The sequence below is a fragment of the Cynara cardunculus genome (genome assembly GCF_001531365.2).
Source record: "Cynara cardunculus var. scolymus isolate 2C chromosome LG 13, CcrdV1, whole genome shotgun sequence".
NCBI lineage: Eukaryota > Viridiplantae > Streptophyta > Magnoliopsida > Asterales > Asteraceae > Cynara > Cynara cardunculus.
In genome coordinates, this window is record NC_037540.1 from 37,743,940 (window position 1) to 37,770,299 (window position 26,360).

The following is a 26,360-nucleotide window of genomic DNA, read 5'->3' on the forward strand; positions in this document are numbered from 1 at the left end:
AATTCGTTCAGGGGTTCAACTCGTATTAATATATGGCCAATAAGACAGACAGAGAGAGAGGGCTACATTTAATAATACAATTACAAATATAAACATGACAAAGCATCACAAGATTTAGGAGTGTTATGAGATTGTTTATTTGAAATAACTTATATTTTTCTACAAAAGCACTTGTCAACTTATTATAACCTTACCTTCTCATTACCAGAAACTGGTTTGCGAATACCATAAAGGATCCAATGATTCCAATCCAAATCTAATAATAAAGCAAACCACCCACCATTTTTCAAAAAAGGAACAACATAGCTTCAGAAATCACCCATCAGATCATTAAAAAAAAGAGGGACCAATGAACTATTGATTCCACCAGTTCAATCTCTAATCTAAGTCAAAAAGAAACCCAAAAAAAACTAGCTACTTATATAGACGAAAGATCCTCGTAAACCGTCTTGATTCCTGGCCTCTCGGAGAGCGGCCGTATACACCTTAACGCGATCCCAAGAACCTCCTTCATTCCCTTATCCGCAGCCGGTGTTCCCATTTCCGTTATCAACACTGCATCAAAACAATCGGGCCCGTGTCCTTCCGCCACCTTCAACCGCACCCAATCGTTCAAATCAACCCCACCACCATCTTCACCGGAGACCACATCACCCGCACACTTTCCGGTCAAAAGTTCCAACAAGATGACTCCAAACGCGTACATATCTGATTTGAAAGAAGGAAGCGGTCGTTTGGAAGCAGCCAGCTCGGGTGCACGATAACCTAGAACCCCAGCATCGAGAATCTGCTCTACGGTTCCTGCTTGGGTCATAAGACGGTGGAGACAGTAATCGGCAACACGGGCATTCAAATCCACACCATCTAACAGAATGTTGGTTGCTTTGAGGTTTCCGTGTGGAATAGCACGGTCAAAATGGAGGTAGTTTAGGCCACGAGCAATATCGACTGCTATTTTTAGCCTTTGTGCCCATGTCAATGGCGGCCCTTTTCTTCCAGGTCGATCTGCAACAACAAAAAGGGAATCAAACAAATTGACAACAAATATATACTCAAAAACATACATTACAACAAAATCACGTTTATAAGACGCAAAAAATGTCTAAATGTCCTAATACACTGCTTTATATAGGACTTGAGTTCGTGAATCCTATGTAAAAGTGTTGCAATAAGTTTACTTTACGCTTTTGAAGGCCTTGACAAGTTTTTAAAAGTGCCCCAAAATACCTGTCACGGCTCCCAAAAACATCCTATAAACTTATTGTAACACATTTACATAGGACCCACATTTGTCATGTCGAAGTCCTGTAAAGCAGTCTATTAAGACATGCATACAATTGTTTACGTCTTATAAACTCGAATTTGTTGCAGCTAGTAAGCAAACTGAAGAACGGGATTAGTACCATAGAGGAAACTCGCAAGGCTTCCTGGAGATATGTAATCCGAAAGAATTAGCTTCTCGTGTTGCGTGGGCCCCCAATAGTACCCTCGCAATCCGACGACATTCGGGTGTCGTATATTTGCAAACTTTTTAGCCTCCTTGGCGAAATCTTTTCTCTGTTTTGCAACCCCTTCTCTTAACCATTTGACAGTCAACAACAATCCGTTATCAAGTGTTGCTCTGTATGACGTCCCGTGGCTACTCCGACCCAAAACCTCGGCTGGGGCCCGTGACAATTCCTCAGGTGAAAATGAAACCGTGTCATCCAGAAAGTAAAGTTCACCCGCCAATCGATCGGGTGACCGCACATCGAGTCTAGAAAGATTTTCGACGGTATAAGAGTCTCCAGAATCCGGCGAATAAGAGAAACCACTGGTTTTAGACGGAGAGAAACTCGCCACTGCCCCTCCTCCACCTATCTTTTCAGGAGTAATCATCTCAGATGATGACCCTTTCCGTGAAGTCATTATATCGCCAGCTGAAATCACCATTCCTCCACCACTTCCGGCGGCAGTTTGCCGCCGCCGCACGTCCTTCGTGCCAACTTCTTGCGGAAGTGGCCGCCGTGATATACGCATGTAATGGATGAAAACCGCTAGAAGAATCAAGATCACTACAGCAATAACACAAGCAACGATCACCAGCACTTTAAAAATGGTTTTGATCGGTTTCTTCTTGTTGGATGAGGCACTGGGGTTCGGTCCCGGAGGTGGATTAGGAAACTGCAAGTCGGAATTTCCGGGGAAAAAAGCCGATTCGGGAAATTTTCGCAAATTCTCGGGAACAACGCCAGAAAGATCATTATAAGATGCATTAAAGCTCTTTAGATCGTCAGTCAAATTCTTTAACAATGGACCAGTGAAATGATTCTGGGAAATATCTAAAGAAACAAGATCCGAAAGTCCACCTAAAGACGGTGGCAAAGAACCAGAGAAATTGTTCCCCGAGACATCAAGAACTTGAAGTCCAGTTAACAAACCAAATCCATCAGGAAAATCGCCATCGAGCTGATTATCAGAAATATCAAGAACTCGTATGTTGGAATCGTTAGAGAAAGAAGATGAAAACAAATCAACACTTCCCACAAGTTCATTATTTGGAAGATGAAGTTCTTGTAGAGTGGGCATAGATATTAAACCATTTGGGAACGGTCCACCAAACCGGTTGAACCCCAAATCAAGAACCGAGAGTCTAGGAAACATCGTGATTGCTTTCGGGATGGCTGAATCAAGAGAATTATGAGAAAGATTCAGGTGGTTAAGCCGTAAGAACTGCGCGATGACCTCTGGGATCGAACCAGTTAACTGATTCTGACTAAGATCAAGAAACTCTAGGTTCCCCCATTTCACCAGTTTGGTCAGGTTTCCATCAAACTTGTTCTTCGACAAATCTAGAACCGTACAACCACCAGTGACCAACGGAAGCTCACCCGTGAGCACATTGTTGGATAGATTAAGAACTTGCAGTGTTGTCGACATAATCATACTAATCGACCCTGCAAATTTGATTAAAATGTTAGAAAAAAAGTACATACAAGTGCACAAGGAAAGTTCCAATGAAGACCATAAATATATTAACAGCCCCGAAACCAGCTATCATGAATTATTCATCATGAATAACCTAAATTCATTAATAGTGTTCAGATATTTATTATGAATAAAGCATGAATAGTTGGTTCTCAGGCAATAACAGAGATTTACCTGTGAAATTATTGCCACTCAAATCTAACTCGGTTAAAACCAACGAATCGCCTCTCAGAAGATCATTCGGTATAAAGCCAGAAAACCTGTTATTCGAGAGCTTAAGAACCTGAAGATCATAAGCGAAATTGAAACTAGGAAGTTCACCGGCGAATTGGTTGTAGCTCAAATCCAACACAACCACGCTCCCGAACATCTGTGCCACGCCGCCAGTAACTAAAGATCCGGTTAGCTGGTTACGACTAAGATTCAAGTATTTGACAGTATCAGAAATCCCAGCTAGGAACTTTTCTTGTTGACTCGAAGAACTTACTAGAAGATTCCCACTAAAGTCGACATGAATTGCAGTTGTTAACAGCAAGAATTGAGCATCAAAATCACCATCAAACATGTTCCCATGCAAATCAAGAACCTCAAGAGCAACCATATCTTGAAACCCACTTGGAATTTTCTTCATAAACCCGTTTTCAGATAAATTTAGGTAAACCAAATTGTTCAAATGTGTCAAAGATGGTGGAATTGGCCCTGAGAACGAGTTTCGACTCAAATCTAACGATTGTATCGAGTTAAGCCCCGAAATCCAATCAGGAATGGGTCCAGTAAAGTTGTTTCCAGCTAAAGATAGATTCTTTAAGCTCTGAACTTTACCGATATCCAGCGGTAGAGATGAATTAAACAGATTATCAGAAATATCAAGAAATTCAAGCATTTCAGCAATTTTTCTCGGAAATTTCCCCGAAATCGAATTGTTCGAGATCGAAAGCTTTACCAATTTCGTGAGGTTTGCAAACACATCCAAATCAACATCAGCTACTAATGAATGATGATCAAGAACCACACCAGCAACATTACCACCATTACACATGATTCCATTCCAAGAAGAAGGACACCCATTGAAATCAATCGATTCCTCATTCCAAGAACTAAGAACAAACGCCGTTGGATCATGCTTGATTCCTTTCTTGAATTCAAGCAATGCTAAAATGTCCTGTGAAGGAAGCTGACTCATAGCAGGACCGATAAACATAACCACCAATAAAACCTCCAAAATCATCTTCATCAAGTTAAGCTCAAAAAGGTTTTGAACTTTTCTGAAAGCTAATTTAGACCCTAAAAGTAGGTTTCATATAACAAAGATGGGTTTGAAGCTTAATTTCACATATATAAATCTAAAATCGAAGAAAAACCCAAACGACAGAATCCATCAAGATCCAGAAAACAATACGAGAAGTGAATTGGGATCGACAGAATGTGGATGCAAGAGCTAAAACGGAAGCAATGCAGAACAAAATGCTTGAAGAAAAACAGTTTTCAGCTACAAATGGATTCTGGATTTTTCAAGATTCAGCAAATCTCTTACCGTGGCGGTGGTCAGGCCGTACTTATAACAGCACTGTAGACTGTTCAAAAACCCTCTTTTTGAAATAAAAAGTTCAAGCTACAAAGAACCTGCGACTACAGATTTGCTGCATTTTAGTTGGTAAAGAGGGTCTGAAAGGATGAGGTTGTGCAAGGCGGTGGCGCGACGGAGGAGGTGGTGGGGGTGCGGCGGCAGAGCAAGCGTGGGCACTGGGCAGTAGCGCTCTCTCTCGTCTCGGTGACTGATTTAAGGTTGGAATTGTGGAGTGAATGGGCCTTTGGTGCTCCTTTACTTTGTCTTTTTTCAATTTATTTCTGTTCAAGATAAAGAAATTCTTTATTTCCTTTTTCAATTTAATGTACTCCAAAAAAAACAAATTGAATAAAATATAATAATAATAATAAATCACTTTCAAATATTTTTATATATAGATTTATTTATGACTATTAAACCCATTTAAAATTTTGCAATATTCTCTAATTTTTGGTAAGATTATGTTTCCAAACCTACTACGTGTTTCATAAATTACTAGTTGTGTATCTTTGTAATGTGGTGGAAAGCCGTGAATTTTAACGATTTTGAAGTTTCATTGGTTTTATTAGAGAAGATTTAACGATGATATAAATTACATTTGATCTTTACATATTAATACAATTTGAATAAATAAAAGTTATGGTTCCAATTACAGTTTATCGATAAAAAAAAATTGTATGACAGTTTAAAATCCAATATATTTAAACGATTTCACAAATACATTCGATTTATACCAAGAGCAAAGAATCAAGAGACCAAGACCGAAAGTTCTAGAGCAATTGAATGAGTGAACTTTTAATAACTAATGGTGAATATCAATTTGAATCTCATCTTGAGGGATGGGGAGAAGACATAGAGGGATGAGAAGGTGAAGACATGAGTGAAATGTAAAGACATGAGTGAAATGTGTTAAAATTATCTTGGGAACATTAAAAAGAAAAAGTAATAATATTCATTGGTAACTTGTACTATATGTTATTTTAATTATAGATTAAAAGATTTTAAGACTAAATGCATAAAATAGTAGTATTTAATGTATTATGAGTTGTTTTTAAGACTTTTAAGACTTTGTGCTTTAAAAATTGTTTTTTAAGATTTTTGAAAAATCTGGTTTATAAGATAATATAGATTTATAATATTAATATTAATTTTTAATTCCATTTCTATTTTCTATAATATATATATATATATATATTCTTTAAAAAGGGTTGGTAAAAGGAAAAAAGCAGAGCACTTTCAATCTTTTGATAATTAATTAATTAAAGTCTTTTAATTAAATTAAAAAGCGGGAAATGGAACGTATTTTTTGGGTATAATCTGTCGCTAAGCAAAACTTTTACCCGCCAAAAGAAATTTTCTGTACTTTTTCCAGGCCTTAATTAGCTAAATCCAGATCAACGTACATCTTCTTTTGCACATCGTACAAACCTTAATATTTGGAAATGAGCAAAAAGGTGGAATCTTTTTATAATGGACGTCAAAGTAAGTATAAAATGTGTAGTTAAGTATGTGTGGTGGGGTCCGGTAGTGTTAAATAAGGGGGGATGGTTACCAAGAGCATAGGGAACGTGGTCAGTGGTGGGACCCATGAAGTTAACGGCTGTTAACGGAAGGGAGTGTCGCTGTCAAGTTATTATAACCGGAGGTGAAGTAGGTGTTAGGGTTAAGATGGGTAGGGACGACGTATGGAGACAAAGCCACAAAGGAGATATGCTTTGTTAAAAGGTCCATCAAATGGATTTGCTTTTTTTCTTATATATAAATAAGATGGTCAAATAGTCAATGCATTATAGAAATTAAATATAAATTTGTTGTAAATCAAATAAATTTGGTGATGGAGTTTGGGATAATTAAGATATATGCATACCTGACGGTTATCATAAAAATAGATCAGGTATTTTTATAAACACTTTTGACTTGTGAAAAAAGCTGGTTAAAAACAGAAAACGCATATCAGATAAATTTTTAAAAAAAGGACTAAGAATGAGTAAGCAGTATCATACAAATATAAGTAGGTTTGGGAAAAAAAATCAAGGTAAAGATATTATACAGCCTTACGGGTCGTTTACCAAACGCTTAACGGGTAAGCGTTTACGTTGTGTTCTCAAAACCATTTTCATAAAGAAAGAAAAGGAAAGTAAAAAAGTCGTGTTCTTGAAACATTTTTAGGAGGGAAAGATAAGGACACAGAAGGAAAATAATGATAAATTTCCTTCTAAAACTTTCCTTCCAAACGTGGGAGGAAATGGTAGTAAAGGAAAGAAATTAAAATCATTTAAAAAATTATAAATATAGCATTTTTAAAGGGTATATTTATAAAAATGACATCTTTCTTTCTTTTGAACAATGTTTATTTAGATGATGTTTTTTTTATGGTACTATCAAATATAAATCTATGATATATTTGGAGCTTAAGATGATGTTCTTTTGTGATTTATATTTGCAAAGTCATACGTGGATCAAAACGAGATCATTATGATTGTAGTTATTATATATTGGTATTTGAGAAAAGGAGTTTCAACAAGAATGGAAAGGGTGAGAAATAACACTTCGATTTTGATTGGAAATGCATATACACAAGAATTATTAAGTGAATCATACACGCAATGCCATGAATTGATACGTTTATCTTGTGATGTCTTTATAATGTTATGCAACCATTTTAAACAAAAGAATTGGTTGCAATCAAGTAAGCATATAAGTGTTGAAGAAAGATCGCAATTTTTGACAACTGTTGCTCACAATGAACATTTTTAAATGGTTAGACATAGATTTCAACATTCCACGAAGACTATTCATAACTGTTTTCATGAAATATTGGGAGGAATGATGGAATTAGCGAGAGAGGTTGCAGGGCCAGCATCCTTTAACGAAACATCAAATACGTCAGAGAGATTTAGGCACCTCAAAGAGATATTTTTGGTATAATATATGTTACTGATTTGATAATTTCTACACTGTTTGATATTTTTTACAAATTCTAATATTTTTGCTTTTTTAAAGGGGGCTATATGTGCGTTAGACGGACCTGATACATGCAGCTGTGCCTAGTGATCAACAAGCAAGATATAGAGGAAGAGGAAAATGCTACCAAAACATTGTAGCAATTTGTGACTTTAATATGATATTTACGTTTGTTTGGACTGGATGGGAAAAAAGACATTGCACATAATTCTAGAGTATTGAAAGAAGAAGTGTTTAACCCAACTTCGGGATTTCCTTTTCCTCCATCAAGTAATTATTTTTTTGCTTAATTCTAAAATATCATTATTTTTCTATATGTTTTAAGTTGTATATGTAATTGCAAATAAATATTATCTTTGTGATGTATCATAACTTGCACCCGAGGATTTATGACTCCATATCGCAATACAAGATATTGGTTAGCAAATTTTCGACGTCGATGTGCATTAAGTAAAGAAGAAATGTTCAATCATGCTCATGCACAACTTAGAAATGTTATCGAGCGTGCATATGATGTACTGAAAGCAAGATTTTCAATCCTAAAACAAATGGCTCTGTATCCTTTTCAAGTACAAAAATATGTAATGATTGCTTGCTTCACAATTCAGAACTTCATAAGGAAATGCAATATCCACGATCGATTATTTATGTAGTACGACGAGAACGCCATATTCACTACTACTGAAGAACAACATGAAGGAAGTAATGAGATTGAAGTCGATGAATGCAGTGGAGTTCTCAAGACAACGAATATATGACTAATTTACGTGATCATATTGCAAATCAATTACTGTCCAATACTTCAAATCAAGTTCTGAACACAAATTGTTGAAAATCAATTTATTTTTCTTGTCTAAATATATTTCAATTATGAAATTTGTAATTTTTGTCCATTCAACAATCATTCAAACATTATATTCGGTAACAGTTGCATTGTATTTGGCATTTCACCATGTATAAAGTTATAATGGTCATTTTTATCAGTCAGCAGCAAATCCAGAATGTTTGGTAAACACTCATTTTCTAATTAGCACTTGTTTTTAAACAAAGCTACTTACTCTAGTCAGACCTCTTACTCTAAACAACGCTTATTAGCTATTGTCGGTAAAAGAAATATCAATTTCATAGCCAGATATGATAAAAAGAAGTATAAATTATCGATGAATATTGGTTAGTGTATCAAAAAAATGACGAGACAAGATTCGATTTTGATGATAAAAAATATTTCATTTCTCCATTAGCATGTGTCATTCATCAGAAGTCATTACTTAAAATATCAGTTATTCATGAATATTCATGAGTGTATCCAAAGATCATGGAATAAGATAGTGATATTTTCCATGAATATGTTTCGTTCATCGGAAGTAATTCCTTAAGAAGACTTTTTTGTACCATCATTCATGGTCCATCAGTATGTTCTTTTGCTTTTAAGTTTAAAATAATTTCAGTTATTTCAAAATAAAAATAAGGTACTGATAATCACGCTATAAATTTCTTATATAGTAACACCAAGTTGATGTTGCAAGATATATGCTCGTGTAGTTTTCGTATACCATCAGCTATGATCAACATTTTGAAACTTGGATCATTTAATTATTTAAAAATGTTACTGATCGAATACGTTATCAAGTCAAGTATGGTGTTATCACCACTTTCAAGATGTTACGTTACATCCAAAAAAAATTATACAGATGTTTAAAAATATACTTAAACCTACAAAACAAAAGAACGTATATGGAGTTAAACTAACTCAGAACAGCCAGCGATACAACAATGAGGGTAGGCTGTTGCCGTGTCTCCCCTCAACTTTACACCCAACCCAATATTATTTATATAAACAATTAAAATTATAAAAAAACCACCCCAAAACGCAATAGATTTAGGTGTCGTTTACCAAACGCTTACATGGGTAAGCGCTTACCAAGTCACTTTTGATTTGAACCTGGGACCTCCTGGTACTTTTGACCTTAGGAGACAAGCTCAAACCAATCAGACACCATTCTTATGGCTATAAATTTGTATTTTAGTTTAAGGCATAGAAGACATGTAATAATTGTGTTTGAAATGCTTTTACACTTTACAACAAATATATGAAGTAGGGAACTATTCATTCAAATCATGAAGGTATAAAGTGAAAGCATAGAATCAATGGTTTTAATATGTTGTTTTTAATTAGAAATTTAAAGTGTTGGTGTTTTAGCATTTATGACGTCTGCATATGTATCTTGTAATGAAAAAGAAACGAATTTGAATGACATTAAATATCACTTAATATGCTATAAATATAAATGTTATAAATCGTACTTAGGATTTGCATGATTTCATGACATTAAATACAAAAAATAATCATAAACAACATGAATTTATTGTGGAATTCTTTGTGTATAGAAATTAAAGTGACACCGACAAGAATTGTAAATATGTGGTATTTCAGTTGTTTTATGTTCTTTTAGGTAGTGTTTGGTATGCGAACATTATTGTACAGGATGGAAATGGACATGATAAGAGAGTAGGAGTGGACAGAACAAGTGTTTCTTTGGTGTGTGGTATGACTAGGACTGAACATGATGGAACTAGACAAGTTGCCCCAAAAAGTTATTTGATGATTTTATATATATAGGATTGGGTTCTGGTAAGAAGATATCTTCACCCTTGAATCAATCTTAATTGAATGTCAACACTAATGAGGTGCACCAAGATTCACAACATCAAATCTCTTTTAAAGCACATTTCATGGTTGAACATAAGATTAAAAGTGATCAAGGGTTCGAGTTTTTCTTATGCTTCTCAATGTAACTCTCCTTCTCACACGATCTTTCGCCTATATATATATATATATATATCATATAATAGTTATAATTAACACAAGTAAAATAAATAATTTAATTTATAAACATTTTTACACAATTTTCATATACATAAATACATACATATATTATAGTGCCAAATTTGAATGAAAATATTGATATAATTGGTGGTAGTTTGAAAAAATTCGATTTGTACAAGAAGAAATTATGTTTTATTCGGTCTAGAAGATCTTTATCAATTGACGAAGGTGATGTTGGTTATGGTGGAGGTGGTAGTGGTTGACGGGGTACTAGTGGTGGTGGTCAGTGGCTAATGATGGTTGTGGAGGACATAAGATGGTAGATAATGGTAGTGTTAGCCGATGGTGGTGGCTGAGGGTGGTAGTGGTAGCCAACGTTGTTGGTGGGTAGTGGTAATGGTAGCCGATGGTGGAGGTGAGGTGGCCCATGGTGGTGGCGGTGAACGGTGGTGGTCGATGGCCGACGACGACTGTGGATGTGGTGGAGGAGGTTGTTGTAGCAGAGAAGAAGGTGGAGGGGGCCAACGACGGTAGTGGTGGCGGCGATGGACGGTGGTGGTCAGTGGTCGACGGTGGTTGTGGAGGTGGCAGTGGACGGTGGTGGTCGGTGGTCGACGGTGGTTGTAGAGGTGGCGGTGGATGGTGGTGGTCGGTGGTCGATGGTGGTTGTGGATGTGACGATGGACGGTGGTGTTCAGTTGGTCGACGGTGGTCGTGGAGGTGGTGAAGGAGGTTCTTATAGTGGAGGAGGAGGTGGTCAACGGTGGCTATCGGTGGTGGCAGCGGCCGCGACTAGCGGTTATGACCACTAAAACAAATATCATATTAAGGTTATATATATCAATGAGGGTTAATTAGTAATATTTTAGTTTTTGTTTTATTTTTGTCTCATTTTGTTCCACCTATTTTGGTGGAACAAGAAAAAGCGGTTTTTGTCTCATGTTGTCCCACTTTGTCATAATTCTTGCATTTATCACATGTCGCACTAAACGTGGGACATTGAGTTCTTGTCATGTCCCATGTTACCCCAAATGTGGAACAGTGAGTTTTGTCACGTTCTATCTTTTCATATCCCATGTACCAAATGCAATCTTAAGGGCATGAAATGGTCGTTTGTAAGATTTTCGAGCTATTCTTGATACAATATTTGGTGTACATGTTTATATGTATTATATATGTGTGCATATGTGTCATTCTCGTTTTTAATCGAGTGTTATGACATCATGCTTGTTAATTTATGTTCAAAATAATAACTAATAGATTGTGATCATGGTTTATAATTAGTTCAAATATTGAGCGTAATGACACCATTCATATTGGTTTGGTTACGGTTTAAAAATGGTTCAGTTACAAGTCGGGTCGTGAACTGAGTACAAACTCAGAGTTTAGTATACACCTAAAACAAAATTACTTTCATTCTAAAAAAAATGGTTAAGTTTCATATTGGACTTGCCCAAACAAATAACCAAATTTTTTGGAGAGCTCTTGAACCGAAAAATAGTTTAAATACCATATATAGGCGTAGGTTATGTTAGGAACCTAAAACTGATTAGGAATTCGTAAACAATCCATGGTGAGGGACATGTCATATTCATCAGGATTATGGACATATTATTTTTCATGAATGTGTGGTTGATGATGAATAACACGCTCATATCCATCATGAATGTGTGATTCATGATTAACACGTCCATGTTCATTATGCATGTGCGATTCATGATGAATATCCATCTTAGAAAAGGACATGTGGCACGTTATGGATGTGTGTGTGTATATATATATATATATACTTGTTTTTGCGATAACGTAAATAACACTAAAACTTCACCACAATACACCGTGAAGGGAAAAAATTACCAAACATTCACAGTGTTTTACTGTGAAGTTTCGGTGTTATTTATGTAGTCTCACGAAAACAATCTGGTCCCACTTGATCTCAAGTCTCTCTTTCTCTCTCTCTCTCTCTCTCTCTCTCTCTCTATATATATATATATATGTNTGTGTGTGTGTGTGTGTGTGTGTGTGTGTGTGTGTGTGTGTGTGTGAAACATATTTTTGATGAAATATGTTTTGGATTAGATCATTATGAAATGAAATCTGTTTTAGATAAAATATTTCTTGGATAAAATTAGCATTGGATTAAACCATTAATTCTTGGATGAAGTCATCATTTCATCTGATGGTTTCACTACTGAAATAAGTTTGGTGAAATCAGCATTCGATGAAACCATTATTTTATTTGATGGTTTCACTACTGAAATGACTTCATTTGACGATTTCATTCTTGAAATGGTTTCACTATGTATAAACATTCATTAATGAACACAAACAGTTACAAAAACGTATTCAGAACTTCAAACTTCCTGATAGGTTAAGGATTAAAAAAAATCATGAACATGTATTTCGTTTAACAAAACGCACTCAACACCAAAAGCCCCAATTCAAGCCAACGTTGATGAACTCATGCAAACGAAACTAACTGTAGTCTTGATTCCATTATTGATGAAAACAATAAAAAAAAAATACAAATTCCCTTTTTAATGGTTATCATAAAAATCATTATCAATATCAATTAAATCGAGGAAGTTAATTAGAAGATAAATACCATAAATATCTCCAATAAACAGTTAAGAAGTAAAAAAATACAATACCACCCTAAAAAATGATAAAAGAAAATTGAATAATGTTGATTGGTTGAAAAACCATTGAAAAGTTTGTATAAATGTAATGGTTTGCATTGATCGTAAAACAAAGAAATAGTACAAACTTTGTTAACCGGGATAGTTTTGTCTTTTTCACATATTGATACCACATTCCTTATATATTTCATTCATTTAATTATCATATTCCTTAATTATTTCATTCACTTAATTGTTTCACCTATGAATTTGTTTAAAACTTTCTTAAATATCTCATTCACTTTCTAGTTTTGACTATGAATTTTGGTTAAAAAAAATGGAACAACCAAAGTTCACACACGAATATATTTAGGGTTGGGTCCGGTGAGAAGGAGAATTAAAGCGAGAATCCTAAGAATAGATCTCCACCCTTTAGATACACATTAGGATGAGATGGCACCGAGATGAGATGCACCAGATCAATCCTCGTATCAAGCCAATTCATGGGCGAGTTTGAGATTAAAGATGATCAATGGTCCAGATCCTTCTTACAATTCTCATATTAACACTCTCCTTTGAGGAAGAAATGGTTTCATCTAAGAGAAGAATCAAACACGAATCAATTTGAGGAAGAAAGAACAATAGCTTCCGGTTTCAAATTTCAAGTGACGATCAACTTCAACTTTGAATCAGTGAAATCATATCCTTTGTTCTTGAACTCAACTTTTGTTTCTTCTTAACCTATAAATACCATTCGCATCCAAATCCTTTTACGTTTTTTTATATTTATTAACAAAATGACTAAACTGCCCTTGTAGAAAAGGGTGCTAGCACAGGACTCCGCTTAACGTTTTTTAACCCATAATAACATGAACTTGGATGCTTTTACGAAGGCCAAAATTTGTTAAAAATTGATCTTGAAAGTACGGTATACAAGTACGAATCAATGGATAATCCAAAATCAAATTTTGTTGTTTTAACCGTGAAAACTATGTTACATAACATGACATGACATGAGTATGTAATTGGTTGGTGACAAAATCCATTATTGGTCCACCCATGCAAGAAACACTATTTCTTTTTGGAATTGGGAGTCCTTGTGTTTCTATTTTTTGTGCATTTGGTATTTTGAATAATAGGATATATGAAAATATTATATATAAGTTCAGTTGTAAACCAATTTTAAGATATGAATCAGGGGACAAAGAAGAGCACGACATATGTTTTTGGATGTTCACATTCACCATGAATAAATAATGAAGGCGAACATTCGTGAATTATTCATGATAAATGACACACCATTTATGATCAATGATAAACTGATATTATGATGAATAATACACATTCATGATGAATAACCCGTGAATGTATGAGATATGTGTCACACTCTCCTTCTACCCATGGTTCACATCCTAAAATCGATTTGTATCGAACCTGTCTCTATATATGTATGTATGTATGTATGCACGTATGTATGTATGTATGCATGCATGTATGTATGTATGCATGTATGTATGCATGTATGTATGTATGTATGTATGTATGTATGCATGCATGCATGTATGTATGCATGCATGTATGTATGTATGTATGTATTTATGCATGTATGTATGTATGTATGTATGTATGTATGTATGTATGTATGTATGTATGTATGTATGTATGTATGTATGTATGTATGTATGTATGTATATATATATATATATATAGGGTTGAGTTCACGTGAGACCAAGGGTTTTTCGTGAGACCAATTTATGTTCATTGATCAACTTTATAAGTTAATGATCAAATGGTCTAAAGTTGCATGGTGGCAATTTTGTGATTGTTGAGAAGTCTCGTGGCGTTTATAAATGTTCATATTGTAGATCTAATCCAATGATTGAGAATTGGTCTTACGGGTCTCACGAAAAACCCTTGGTCTCATATGATCCCAAGTCTATATATATAAGTGGATCGTTGTTTGGCTAATCCTCTTCTTCCATTCGGGTTGGGTTGACCCATAAGTACAATAAGAAGGAATGAAACCGCTTGAGAGTCCTTTGAACTTTATAGTTGCGTAAAGACAAATATACATAGACACATAATTATGTACAAAACCAATAAATTGTACAAACTTATAAACCAGTTTTCATGTGTTATTATTGAAATAAATATTAAGATAGTTTATGTCACGAATTAATATCAAAATTAGATTGACAACTTATAACAAGATGTGATGTTGGTAACTTGGTATATGAGCAAATAGGCAACGAAGTAAGGTAAACACATAGTGATTGTTTAAATGATATATGTAATAACAGTTGGACTACAATGCAAGGTCGTAACATGTCGAAACTGTAGAAAATTCATCGCTACAATTTGTAGTCATGATCATACATCGAGTGATGTATGTGTATACTTCACAATCCGCATTAAAATTCAAACAGTTAAAACCTACAAGCATGTCTTGTCATTTAAGAGTTTCAATGTATATATATCATCCAGGTTACAATATTTACTGGTTTCAAACTCTCATCATCATTCATGGAGTAGAATATACATAAGATATGAAGTGTTTGAACGTGCATTAAAGTGTATGCTTTATTTGTGAAATGGCATATGAAATTCGAAAACCTTAGACCGCACATAAAAATGTGGAGGCAAACCCAATATTTTTCCCCGAGATATACAACTATTTGATTATAACAATAAAAATTACCTTGAGTAGCTTTTCAATATGCTCCGATCATTTTTTTCTCCACTTTTTTTTGCAGTTATGTCTCTTATACTGAATTGAGTAAACTTGGAATGTCACTTTAGATCAATTAACTTGATTATAGCTAACTTTTACCAAACATAACTAGTTTATAATTTATTGGTTACATAAATAATTGTGATAACCGAGATTTATGTTAGAAGTCCAGTGGCTTTTATGCAATATGCCTATTCTATAGGGTTTGGCCTAATTTTAAACCCATGTAAAAGGGTTTCACCTTCTCTTTGAGCTTCTAGAACTTTAAAGCTTTCTTGGCCTGTGTGTGTGTTTTATGCTCTGGAGTTATCGCTGCTAGACGGTTTCCAATTAGAGAAGTTTCTTGAAAAGTTTCTTTGGAATTTTTATCTCCTAAGGCATGAGTTCTCTAATTCCTTCAATTAACGTTTGTTTCAAGTAGTTGTATGAGTTTGTCAAGAATTTTGATGAGTTTTGAAGGTTGAATAGAACAGGGACGGACCCAAGAATTTTTTTAATACGGTGGCACCATATAAAACGGTTGCACCTTCTAGAATAAAACGGTTACACCTTTCACGAACTTAATTTTTTTACCTTACCACGAAAGAACAATACGGTGACACGTGCCACCTAACCACCCCTCTAGGTCCGGCTATGGAATAGAAGTTTTTGAGTTTTGCTAGTGATCTCTTTCTATATAGAAATCAATATCGGTATTGAAGTTTTAAGGTTCTTTGTTTACATGGGATTTTGGTTTAATCTTCATCTTGCATATTATGGGTTATGGTTTCCCTCCATTTTTGGGTAAAGAGTTCTTTGATGATTTGTTTTGTTAAGAGCTTTGTTAAAGATTACGATTGGGATGCTTTTTTGGTATTCTTGAAAAGTTGTTTTATCGTAACTTTGATCAGTAATTGAAGTTGGAATGGCATTTGAAGAAATTTCTGGTTGATTAAAAATTGCAGGTTGAACCAGTTTGGATAGAGACTTGTGCAACTTAGCCCACGACCTGAGTCATGCAGCCAACCGCTTAAGTCACTGTGGTGCATTTCTCTCGTTTTTCTTTCGTGTCGTTTTTGGGTCTTTCTGGGTGTCATGCATGCATTAGAATTTATTTAGAGATAAGGTTGAGTCTATTTATCTAGATTGTGATCGCTACCTCCTTTATTCAGATTCTAGTTTTTGATATCAAGATTCATTATCGATTAAGGGCTTATAGTATCAAATCATAATCAAGGTGAGTTTTCTTGTAACTATTTTAAACTGAAACGCATATGTTATCAAATGATTATTATTTTAATGTATGTTTTGACTTCACCATTATATGTGATATGGTATTTGGTACATGTTGTTTGATTATAACACATGTGACTTGGTAAGTGTCAATGGGATTAAAGGATATACATAATAGAAGCTTGTGGGCGTGTGAGGTTGTAATGGCCCCTGCAGGGGGGATATAAGTATGTCCAACAAATGTATTTTCATGTGGTTGCACTACTACTGACCAGATCTTATCATAGTGTGTATTTTTATACAAAAACGACTGTTGTGGATAGTTGCCTTGGGTGGGATGTAATTTTGCAAGGCTATATTGTTATTAATTGATGAAATTAATTTATATCAAAGTGATTTTTACTGTATTATTTCTACTGACAGGGATTTATCACTGGACCTTATGGTCTAACCCTCATCTTGTGTTTCAAAATATGCATTTCAGGGAAACATCATTTAGAAGGTAAAATAAAGGGTAAAATGTGATACTGTCTTATTTGATTTTCATATATGAAGCTAGTCGAGGAAGAAGATGAAGTCTACTTTTGATCTTCTTTCTATGTGGATCTTTATGTATGAAAAACTTAGTAGCAAAAAGGATGTGGTAGCTTTCATGAATTTGTATTGTAGAGTTGGACCAATTCTGTATCTTTAATTTGGTTTGTTTGTACAAATTCTTGTTATATGTTATTTGAATTTTGGCGAGTTATTACAGTTGGTATCAGAGGCTGAATTTAAGGATTTAGGTATTCAGTTTGATGTCTAAACTTAAACTATATAGTTTTTGAATGTTAAGATGTCCCTACCATGTTAGAACCCGTAGGGTATTAAATATAATGGGGGTCGAAAGAACATGTAAAGTAAATTCAAATTACATATGACAATCTATTTATAAATTTACAGGTGCATGTTTGTACTTTAATACTTTTGTATATTTGGTTATGTGATTAACAATGTATTTATTCTGTGATTCATTAAATGGTCCATTCTCGCCTTTTTAGTAATAACTGCCTCATTTACTCTGGATAGGGCGGACCCTCTGCTGAAAAATAAACCGAGAAGATCCTCAAACGCTCGTGGAAGAGGTAAAGGTCGTGGAACGGAAATAGAGAGTCTGAAATGAACTCTAAAACCACAACTAATGTCAAGGCCCAAGGCTAGGGAAGAGGCCGAGGGCGAGGGAGATGTGTAAATCAGGGGTTACTAATAGAACCAAAAGACCCAGTTCATTCAACTAGTGGCAGAGGTAGAGGTCGATCTAGGGGTCAGGGTCGAGGCTCATAACCGAGGTTCGATATGTCCGTTCGTTGGAATTCGACTTATTTTATGATTGAAAATTTGATAAAACAAAAAAATAATTATATTTTATAGACACCATTACCCGAAAACTTCTATTGCAAATCTTGATTAAGCCGTGATTGAAAAATTGTACGATATTTTAGGCAATTAAAAAACGCGACAACACTTTTATCCATATTTATTATTGAACAAACCCTTTAGTTTTAAACCAATTATATATTTTGGCAAATAAAATTGCCCAATACGAAGACCATCATGATTGGAGAAGGTTGATGAGTTCAATGAATTTTTTTTTGTTAAAATATTTTATGAACATCCCGTTTGCTTTTCTTTGTGCTGCGGCGTAAATCCGTATTTAAATGTTATCGGTGTTGAAGTTTTAATTACACAAATATGTGTGACTTTTGGTTTAAATATGTATGTGCATACTAACTTTATGGTCACATGTTCCGCAAATGATGTCGAAGATTTTGAAAAAAATTGATCTATTAGATTTTTGGAAATAAAAACAACCTCAATTCCCGGGTTTGGCATGTATCGCCTTGATTTACTAACAATCCAAGCTAGTACCGTCGCTTCAGAGTCTGATTTTTCTCTTAGTGGCAGGATCATTTCCAGACGTCGGACAAAACTAATCCCGGAGTCTGTGGAGTGTTGCATCTGTTTGATGGATTACTTGGATAGTGTTGATATAATTCAACACATGACATCGTTAGAAATAGAGATTGAAGAACAAACGGTTTAAATGACCATACCTTTTAACAAATAAGAGGTTAATAAGAGATTTTAAAAAAAACAAGTGGACGAACTAGAGCTGTTCACGGACGGTATGACCCATTAGACCCGACCAGCTGGAAAAGCGGGCTTGGACATTCATTCTCGAAAAAATGGGATGAATTGGGCTAGACCGCTAAAATTGATGGACGGACTTGGGTAACGAAGATAAATTCAACAAGGCCCGTTCGTCCCGTTATATTATTATAGTTATTAAATTCATATATAAATTAATAATTTACTTCTTTTTATCAAAAAGATTTAGAAGTGGTAATGAGTTTGATTCTCTCTACAAATTACCAACCGTCATCCAAATATATATAATATGTAATATAGTACGTCTCGAATCTCGATCTTGAAATATTAGGTGGTTAAATATATTGTTATTGAAATTACATGGACTCTAAAAGTTGATAAATCATTGGAGAGAAAGTTCATACTCCTATTGTGAAACTATTTTTTCATACGTTATGTACATTGGTATCTTTTACGTCTAATTTTATGTAGAAAATAAATTACGTAATTTAAATGATGTTACATAACTCATGGTTTTATATATGTTTTACTTTTTAAATGTAAAAAAATAGGCCTACTAGCCTGTGGGCAAGCCTGACTCATTTATAAGGCGGATATGGGTAAGTCCATAAACCCGTAAAAACGGGTTTGAGTTTGCTATATTAGGCTCGTTGAACAAAAATAAATCATGTTAAGCTCGACCTAGAAACGACTCAAACCTGCAAATGATCACCTCTAGACGAAACCTGGTATCAACTTGCAATGTTATCTATACTATATTATAAAACATTTGACAAAAATTCTTAAAAACCATTTTTTATGCATGAAGTACTGTATATTGATGAATATTACTTAAAATTCATGATTACAAGTAAATTATGCATAAATACAACTTATTAAAGCTTCATGTTTGAATTCGTGTAACTAACTACAGATAAATATAATCAAATAGAGGATAAACATCTCATTTTAAAATATAAAAAATCTAAAATATAATTTCGATAATTATCGAGTTTTAACTAAATAATTAATTATTATCTTTATAAGAAAATTATATTATTAAACAAATATAAATTAATTCGTTATTGAACCTAAATTAAATTATAATAAAAAAATTGAATTAAAAAATTATACAAAAAATATGAATTTTAAACAGTTAATTTGATACTAACATCGATATACTTTTGTCAAAATTTTATAATATCTTCAAATTTATATTTTATTCAAAAATAAAAACATCATCGCTTTCTCAAATCACATAAAGTCATACTATATCATCGACTCATTGCACGAGTATCCTTCCCGTTAATCGAGATAACAAACCAATAAAATATTGGGCGTTTCTAAATGGGCCATTCAATTAACATATTTGATAGTCTAAAAACCGAATCTTTGAACCCACTCGATGATAATTAAGAGACCATGTTCGCCTCTGCGACTAGCTTTAGGGCCTTCACCATGATCAAATGCTCAAAAGACCCCTTTCTACGCACGACCACTTACATGGCTGCGCCACCCACAACCACCGTCTGCTCCCGTGCCCTCTCTGCTGATTCTTCCGTCGACGCCACTCCATCAACACAAGATCGTGGAAGCTACATCAATGAAGCAAGACCAGCCATTGTTAGCCTACAAGAATGGCAGGCGTGGGGTACCGATTCCCCATTACCCACACAAGTGGCGGAAATTGTCGACGAAATGATGGTTTCAGAGCGAGAAAGCGATGCGCAGATGAAATTTGGAGGACTTGGTGGAAAACTCAAGGTATCACAGGAATTCAAACCCTATTTTGCTTTTATAGATTCATTTATGCTTTAAATTTAGATTAAATCAAGTGTTATTCGGTTCTGAATGATGGGCAATTTTTATTTGAATGTCATATCCTATCCATTAGAATGTAATCTCCAAAATCTTGATGGAGGAGTTTAGATAGCCCCTACACTACGTGTAGTTGATTGACTGTTTGGTTGGTTTCCATCAAGCTATGTATGGATAAATCTAAGTTGTTGGAGTTATCTGCTTACGAAAGATTTTGTTTGTGTGGGGTTTTTCAATAAATGGAAGTAGAGTGTTTTTTAATTGGTGGTAAGTTTAGCCCCTACAAGCTTACTGAAGAAGCCACTTTCTATATCACTAAGCCACTGCCGAATAATCATGTATAGCTTACTGAATAAGCTCATTAAGCTGATAAGAAACAGGCCCAGAGAGAGTTTTTGAATTTAGCAATGTACTCAATTGTACAAAAATGGGTTCAAATAGGGATCGAGCTTTGAAGCGACTTGTGAGATTAAGAATTGGTTCAGTCATGGGGAACAAGTCCAACCAACCCTTTTTTGTTAAACTATGTTTCAAGTTGTGGTATTTGTTTTGATGGAGGGAGTGTCATAGTTTGTTGAACATTTGATCAAGATTTAGCAATGTGTAATTGCTGTTTTGTAATCAGGATCTTTGAATGCCAACTTTGTCATTGAAAGGTTCATTTGGGTCTAGTTTCAGCTTCAGAAACTAATAACGTGTGCATTGCAAAGGAATTACCATTTTGATGTGAAAGAGGATGCTCTAAAAACCAAATCAAACCAAACATATCCGGTATAATCTTGCTCAAAAGCAGGGTCTCGGAGGGTAGGATGTATGCAAACTTTTCCTCTAGGCTCAACTCCTAAGGGTAGGGAGACTCGTTTCTAAGGATGATATGTAGTTTTGAAATTAGTTTCCATAAGCTTAAAGCTGATTGGATCAATGCTATACTCTCTTTTTACGTTGCAAGTTTCTACATCAGGTTTTTCAACCTATCAAAAGAATGGTATTAAATTAAGCAGGCTTCCAATTGTTCTTGTTCTCTTAGGGTGTGTTTGGTATGCGGAACAGGATGTGACATGAGAAGAAAAATTTGTGATTCCATGTTTGATGCGACATTAGACAGGAACAAGATGGGACTGAGTGGGACATTAAAAAGGGTGGAACAAAAATCAGGGAGATGGGACAAACTTGGTAAATTACAAAACTACCCATGTCAAATTAAAACCCGAAAACATTCCACAATTCCTTCACCCACCTACCTCACTCTTGCCCGTGCAGTCTTGTCTACGTACGAAATACATCCTTATGGTGAACTTTGTTGGGTTTTTATCCCTTTTAGTTGTCTTGTTCTCACTTTCTGTTATTTAAATTTCTGCTTCATTTTCTTCTCTGCTTATATTCTATAATATCTTTCAGTTACGGTATCGACTTTATTGTTTCCATGGTTTCTTGCTTATATTCTATAACAACATAGTTTAACTCAAATTGTTGTGGTTTTATCCTCTACAATACTAGTGCAAATCCATATCTGTGACTATGCTAATATTTAGGGGCACTTCAAGATGCAAGAAGATAAAAAGCACAGGGCAAAATATAGGGCGTTGGATGATTCCGAACAAAAGCTCCACTTCTTTTCAGCTAGACAAATAGCATGCCGCATACTTGGAAGCAGAGGTTACCTTTGCCAAAAGGTACCATTTACTTCCATAACTATAGGTATCCCTCAATGGTTTTATATCTTCTATTTTTTTTATTCCTTAGTCCCAAAATAAATGTTCATAGTGAAAAAGACACACGGTTATAGAAATGTGTAATTATTACTCTTTTTTTTTATTAACCTGGATATCCAACTCACTATGCGAGCCGACTAATCCCAGGGCGACCACCTGCTTTGCAGATAGTCCAGAGTCACCGCATTTGAACCTCCGTGGCCACAAGGGGATTTTTATTCCTCCTTGGATTTGAACTTGAGACCTCCTGGTACTTTTGACCTTTGGAGCCAAGCTCAAACCAATCAGGCACCACCCTTGTGGTTGTAATTGGTGCCCTTGTGGTTGTAATTATTACTCTTTTTAATCAACTAAATGACAATTTTACCCTTGATAATAGAGGGAGTAATGAATTTCTCGATCTCACTCATAATCAAGGGTAGAATTGGAAAGTAAGCACTTATTTTGGGATGGAGGGTGTATTAAGCTAGGTGCTTAGAAAAGTAAGTTTGTATTGCTTATGGTATAGATTCACACTATTATGATCTTGGGATATTAATGAAAATTTTACAGTGTTGGCTTCCTCTTGAAGATTGCATGTGTTTGAGGGTTGTACCTTGTTCTCTTTGGCATCGGATACGGTTTTGGTTATATATGCATCCAAAGGTATAAACATCATTGAGTAATCTCAATTGTCAACGGCTTCTGTTGTAGTCATTTGACGGAAACTCATTATTTTCTAGGATTTCTTGAGGCAAAACAACACGGGGAAGTTATTATGGCAAGTATTTGGCATTGATGCAGCCACATTGTGCATATTTGGCATAGCTGAACATGAAGAAATTATGTGGAAGTCGTTCATGCATTCAGGTCGGTACTATTTGATGTATGAAAATTGCAACAATTTACGTTTTTGATGTCCCTTTAATAGTGTTCGAGATTTCTCTTGAAAATTGCAAGAATTCTGTCGCACGGAATTATTATTTGCACATTATTGTCGTTATAAATAAATACGAGACCATCAATTTGATCCACATGCCTTTGTTTTGTTTCTATTAGAGGGTATTTTAGGTATTTGACTAATCTTCGCATATTTTCCTTAAACTATGTGTCAATGTTTTACTTGTAAACGTTCTAACATGTTACGAAACATTTTTAGGGAGAAACAATGTTTGGTGCCTTTATCCAAATAAGAATGCGCCAACGAAGTCTGTAGAGGAGAGTTTTGTTGGATATAAATCATCATCTGAATCATGCCGGGTACTTTTGATTTAATCTTCTTTTAAGCATATAATATTTATAGACTCTGGGTTCAGAGGAAAACCACAAAAAAAATGGAAAACTGAGGAACACCCTATGAACCATTCATTTGTCATGTATGCACATTGCATAAAAGTAAATGAAAATGTTTTTTAGTTGCACGTGTGTGCATTTTATGCACACATGCATACCAGACAAATGAATGGTTATTTCTTTGTGGTTTTTCCCCGAACCCGACCCAACATTTACATACAACAAAACTCAAAACACACTCCTCTTTCATAAGGCTTGAACTTGGATCAGTTGGCCAATGACCCTTTGGCTTAGAGGTTTTTATTCTAGTTAGTTGCAATCCTTAATTTCATCAAAAGCCTAAATTGTATACGGTGTTGACTATCCGCAAGCAAATAAACGCTATATTCTATAAGGTGATAACTTGCTGAATATTTGTACAGACAGATTCCGCTGAAACAATGAACTTTATCTTGATTGATGGTACGTGGAGCAATTCGGCTGCTATGTTTAGGCGTTTGAAGGTAAACTTTATGCTATTTGCTTACCACACTTATCTTCATTGTTCATCTTGTTTGAACCATCCTAAATACTTCACATCAAATAAACAAGATCCGTTCTTCCACAAAAAAAGGCATGCGTCACCTTCTGGAGTGACCCCACCGTACTGGTCCCACGACCATCACGAGGGAGGTAAATTGTGGGTCCAAAAGGCAGGTGGGTGGTGCCCGGGGTCGAACCCTAGACTTTCCACTCATTCTGCAAGGATGCCCACCTCCGTAATTGTTAGGCCAATACTTACCCTTTTTGTTTCTCCATTTGTCATACAAGATAACAAAAAGTTCAAAATGGTAAATGATATAAATGAATTAATCCAAAATGCTGATCTGTCGTAACGAAAGGGGTATGTGTGTAATCCATATGTGTGAGGTCTTGGGTTCGAGTGTGGCACCGTGCCTCTACCAATGGGGTTCATGCACGATTTACCGCCCCCATAATGAATGTGGCAGCGATGTGGTGGGGCCGCTTCAGAGGGTGGTGAATACGCTTTAAACTAGTATTAGAGGTTTGTTGATGAGAATGAGAACACATTATAGGGAAAATAGAAATTTCTTTAGAGCATGCTACTCCATCCATCCCAAAAAAGTAGTAATGTTTAGACTTTGACACAACTACTAGTTTAATGTCTATAATAGCCCTCGAATAAAGACACGATATGGATCATGTGGACCGAATTGTTATGATCACCGAGGGCAAAGTAGTATCTTTAACTTGAAGTTTTACCAAAAAGATGGATGTTATAGGAGGGTGGTTTCGGTATTTATAAATAATATAACATCGTTCTTATACTAAATCTAGTCACAAGATTGCAATTTTCATGGGTTAGATATGATTGCAGGAACGAGCGGAATTAGTATGGGGAGACGATCTTCCATGCATATCGCTCACCACAGGTGCATCTCCGATGCATAGACTTCGGTAAGATTTATGATCGACATACTATTTATGTATAGCAAATACTCACGCACAATCCTCACATTTACCGATTTTTGAACCGTGTGAGGATGGGTTCTACCGGTAACCTGGGTACCGTTGGGCCAACGACAATTTTCTATTTGGAATGCAGGCCGCAACCATCATGGGACCGAACCTGTACAGCGGCAGCAGCCATTGGGCTACTAGATGAGCTACATCTTGTTTCACAGTTCAGCTCATTGGGGTTGGATAAACAAGCTGAAGCAGTTGAGGATAGTGTAGATGTGTTGTTGGCATCACTTACGGCCCGTAGGCTTCGTATGGGTCGCTCCATCTCCCGTGCAGAAAAACACCACGACGACATCTGTTAACATCAATACCCGTAGGAAAATCGTTTCGTTATGGCATGAATACTCCATGATAACTGAAAAAGAAATTGCATATGCAAATCTTCCAAAGAGTTGGGATCCGTCTAGTTTTTAAAGATTTTGAACCGTGGTTGTCTGGGCCAGTTTATGTGCACCTCATTAATCCAGGGATCCCTTGAAGTTGAGTTAAACCCTTTTTGAGGATTTGAACTAAGGACTTATCAGTTGAGTTACTCCTCACGGTTCATGATTCATCCATCTTTCCTTATAACACCCGATTTGTGCTCATCTTTTAACACAAACCAAACAAATCGATCTATGTCATCATTCATTTATCGAGATTAGTTGGATCATAAATCGGGTTATGATAAATGGGTCAAGATCGATCGTTGACCAATCGGACTAAACAAGTTATATTTAGTCATATTTGGTGATCTACTAGTTTTAATGCAAAAAAGCAAATGAGAAAGTTTGTGTCCACCCGAAGTTTGATTTAGATGATTCATGGTCCCCAATTTCAATTTTTGGTTCATCATGATGTATCCATTTTTCAAGAGTTAAGAAAATGGGACCTACATGATCTAGAATCGTTGACGTGATAAAGTCTTAACGAGTCCTTAATGCTAAAACGACAACTTGCTATTACCATGGAACCGATAACTTCTGTTTTATAGCACACGGAATCTGAGCTCACAAAACCGTACGTTCGAATCGGAGAGATA

The 26,360-nt window shown here is 35.3% G+C and overlaps 2 protein-coding genes across 3 annotated transcripts; one reads left to right on the forward strand and one right to left on the reverse strand.

Moving 5' to 3' along the window:
* Nucleotides 1–226: 226 nt before the first annotated feature.
* On the reverse strand, nucleotides 227–4,460 carry LOC112525715 (probable LRR receptor-like serine/threonine-protein kinase At4g20940). The gene is made up of 3 exons (XM_025135953.1): nucleotides 3,142–4,460; nucleotides 1,404–2,936; nucleotides 227–1,005 (listed from the first exon to the last, which is right to left on the reverse strand). Exons 1-3 carry the CDS (start codon nucleotides 4,199–4,201, stop codon nucleotides 419–421), a joined length of 3,180 nt encoding a protein of 1,059 aa, XP_024991721.1. The 5' UTR covers nucleotides 4,202–4,460; the 3' UTR covers nucleotides 227–418.
* Nucleotides 4,461–20,411: 15,951 nt separating this feature from the next.
* Nucleotides 20,412–25,842, forward strand: LOC112525702. 2 transcript variants are annotated; one of them, XM_025135934.1, is made up of 8 exons: nucleotides 20,412–20,777; nucleotides 22,364–22,504; nucleotides 23,096–23,188; nucleotides 23,266–23,392; nucleotides 23,682–23,782; nucleotides 24,238–24,318; nucleotides 25,194–25,273; nucleotides 25,422–25,842. In XM_025135934.1, the coding sequence occupies exons 1-8, from the start codon at nucleotides 20,436–20,438 to the stop codon at nucleotides 25,639–25,641; spliced, it is 1,185 nt and encodes a 394-aa protein (XP_024991702.1). In that variant the 5' UTR covers nucleotides 20,412–20,435; the 3' UTR covers nucleotides 25,642–25,842. The 2 variants fall into 2 exon arrangements, with proteins under 2 accessions (XP_024991702.1, XP_024991703.1); XM_025135935.1 differs by lacking the exon at nucleotides 25,422–25,842 and having other exon boundaries at nucleotides 25,194–25,277.
* The last annotated feature ends 518 nt before the right edge of the window (nucleotides 25,843–26,360 follow it).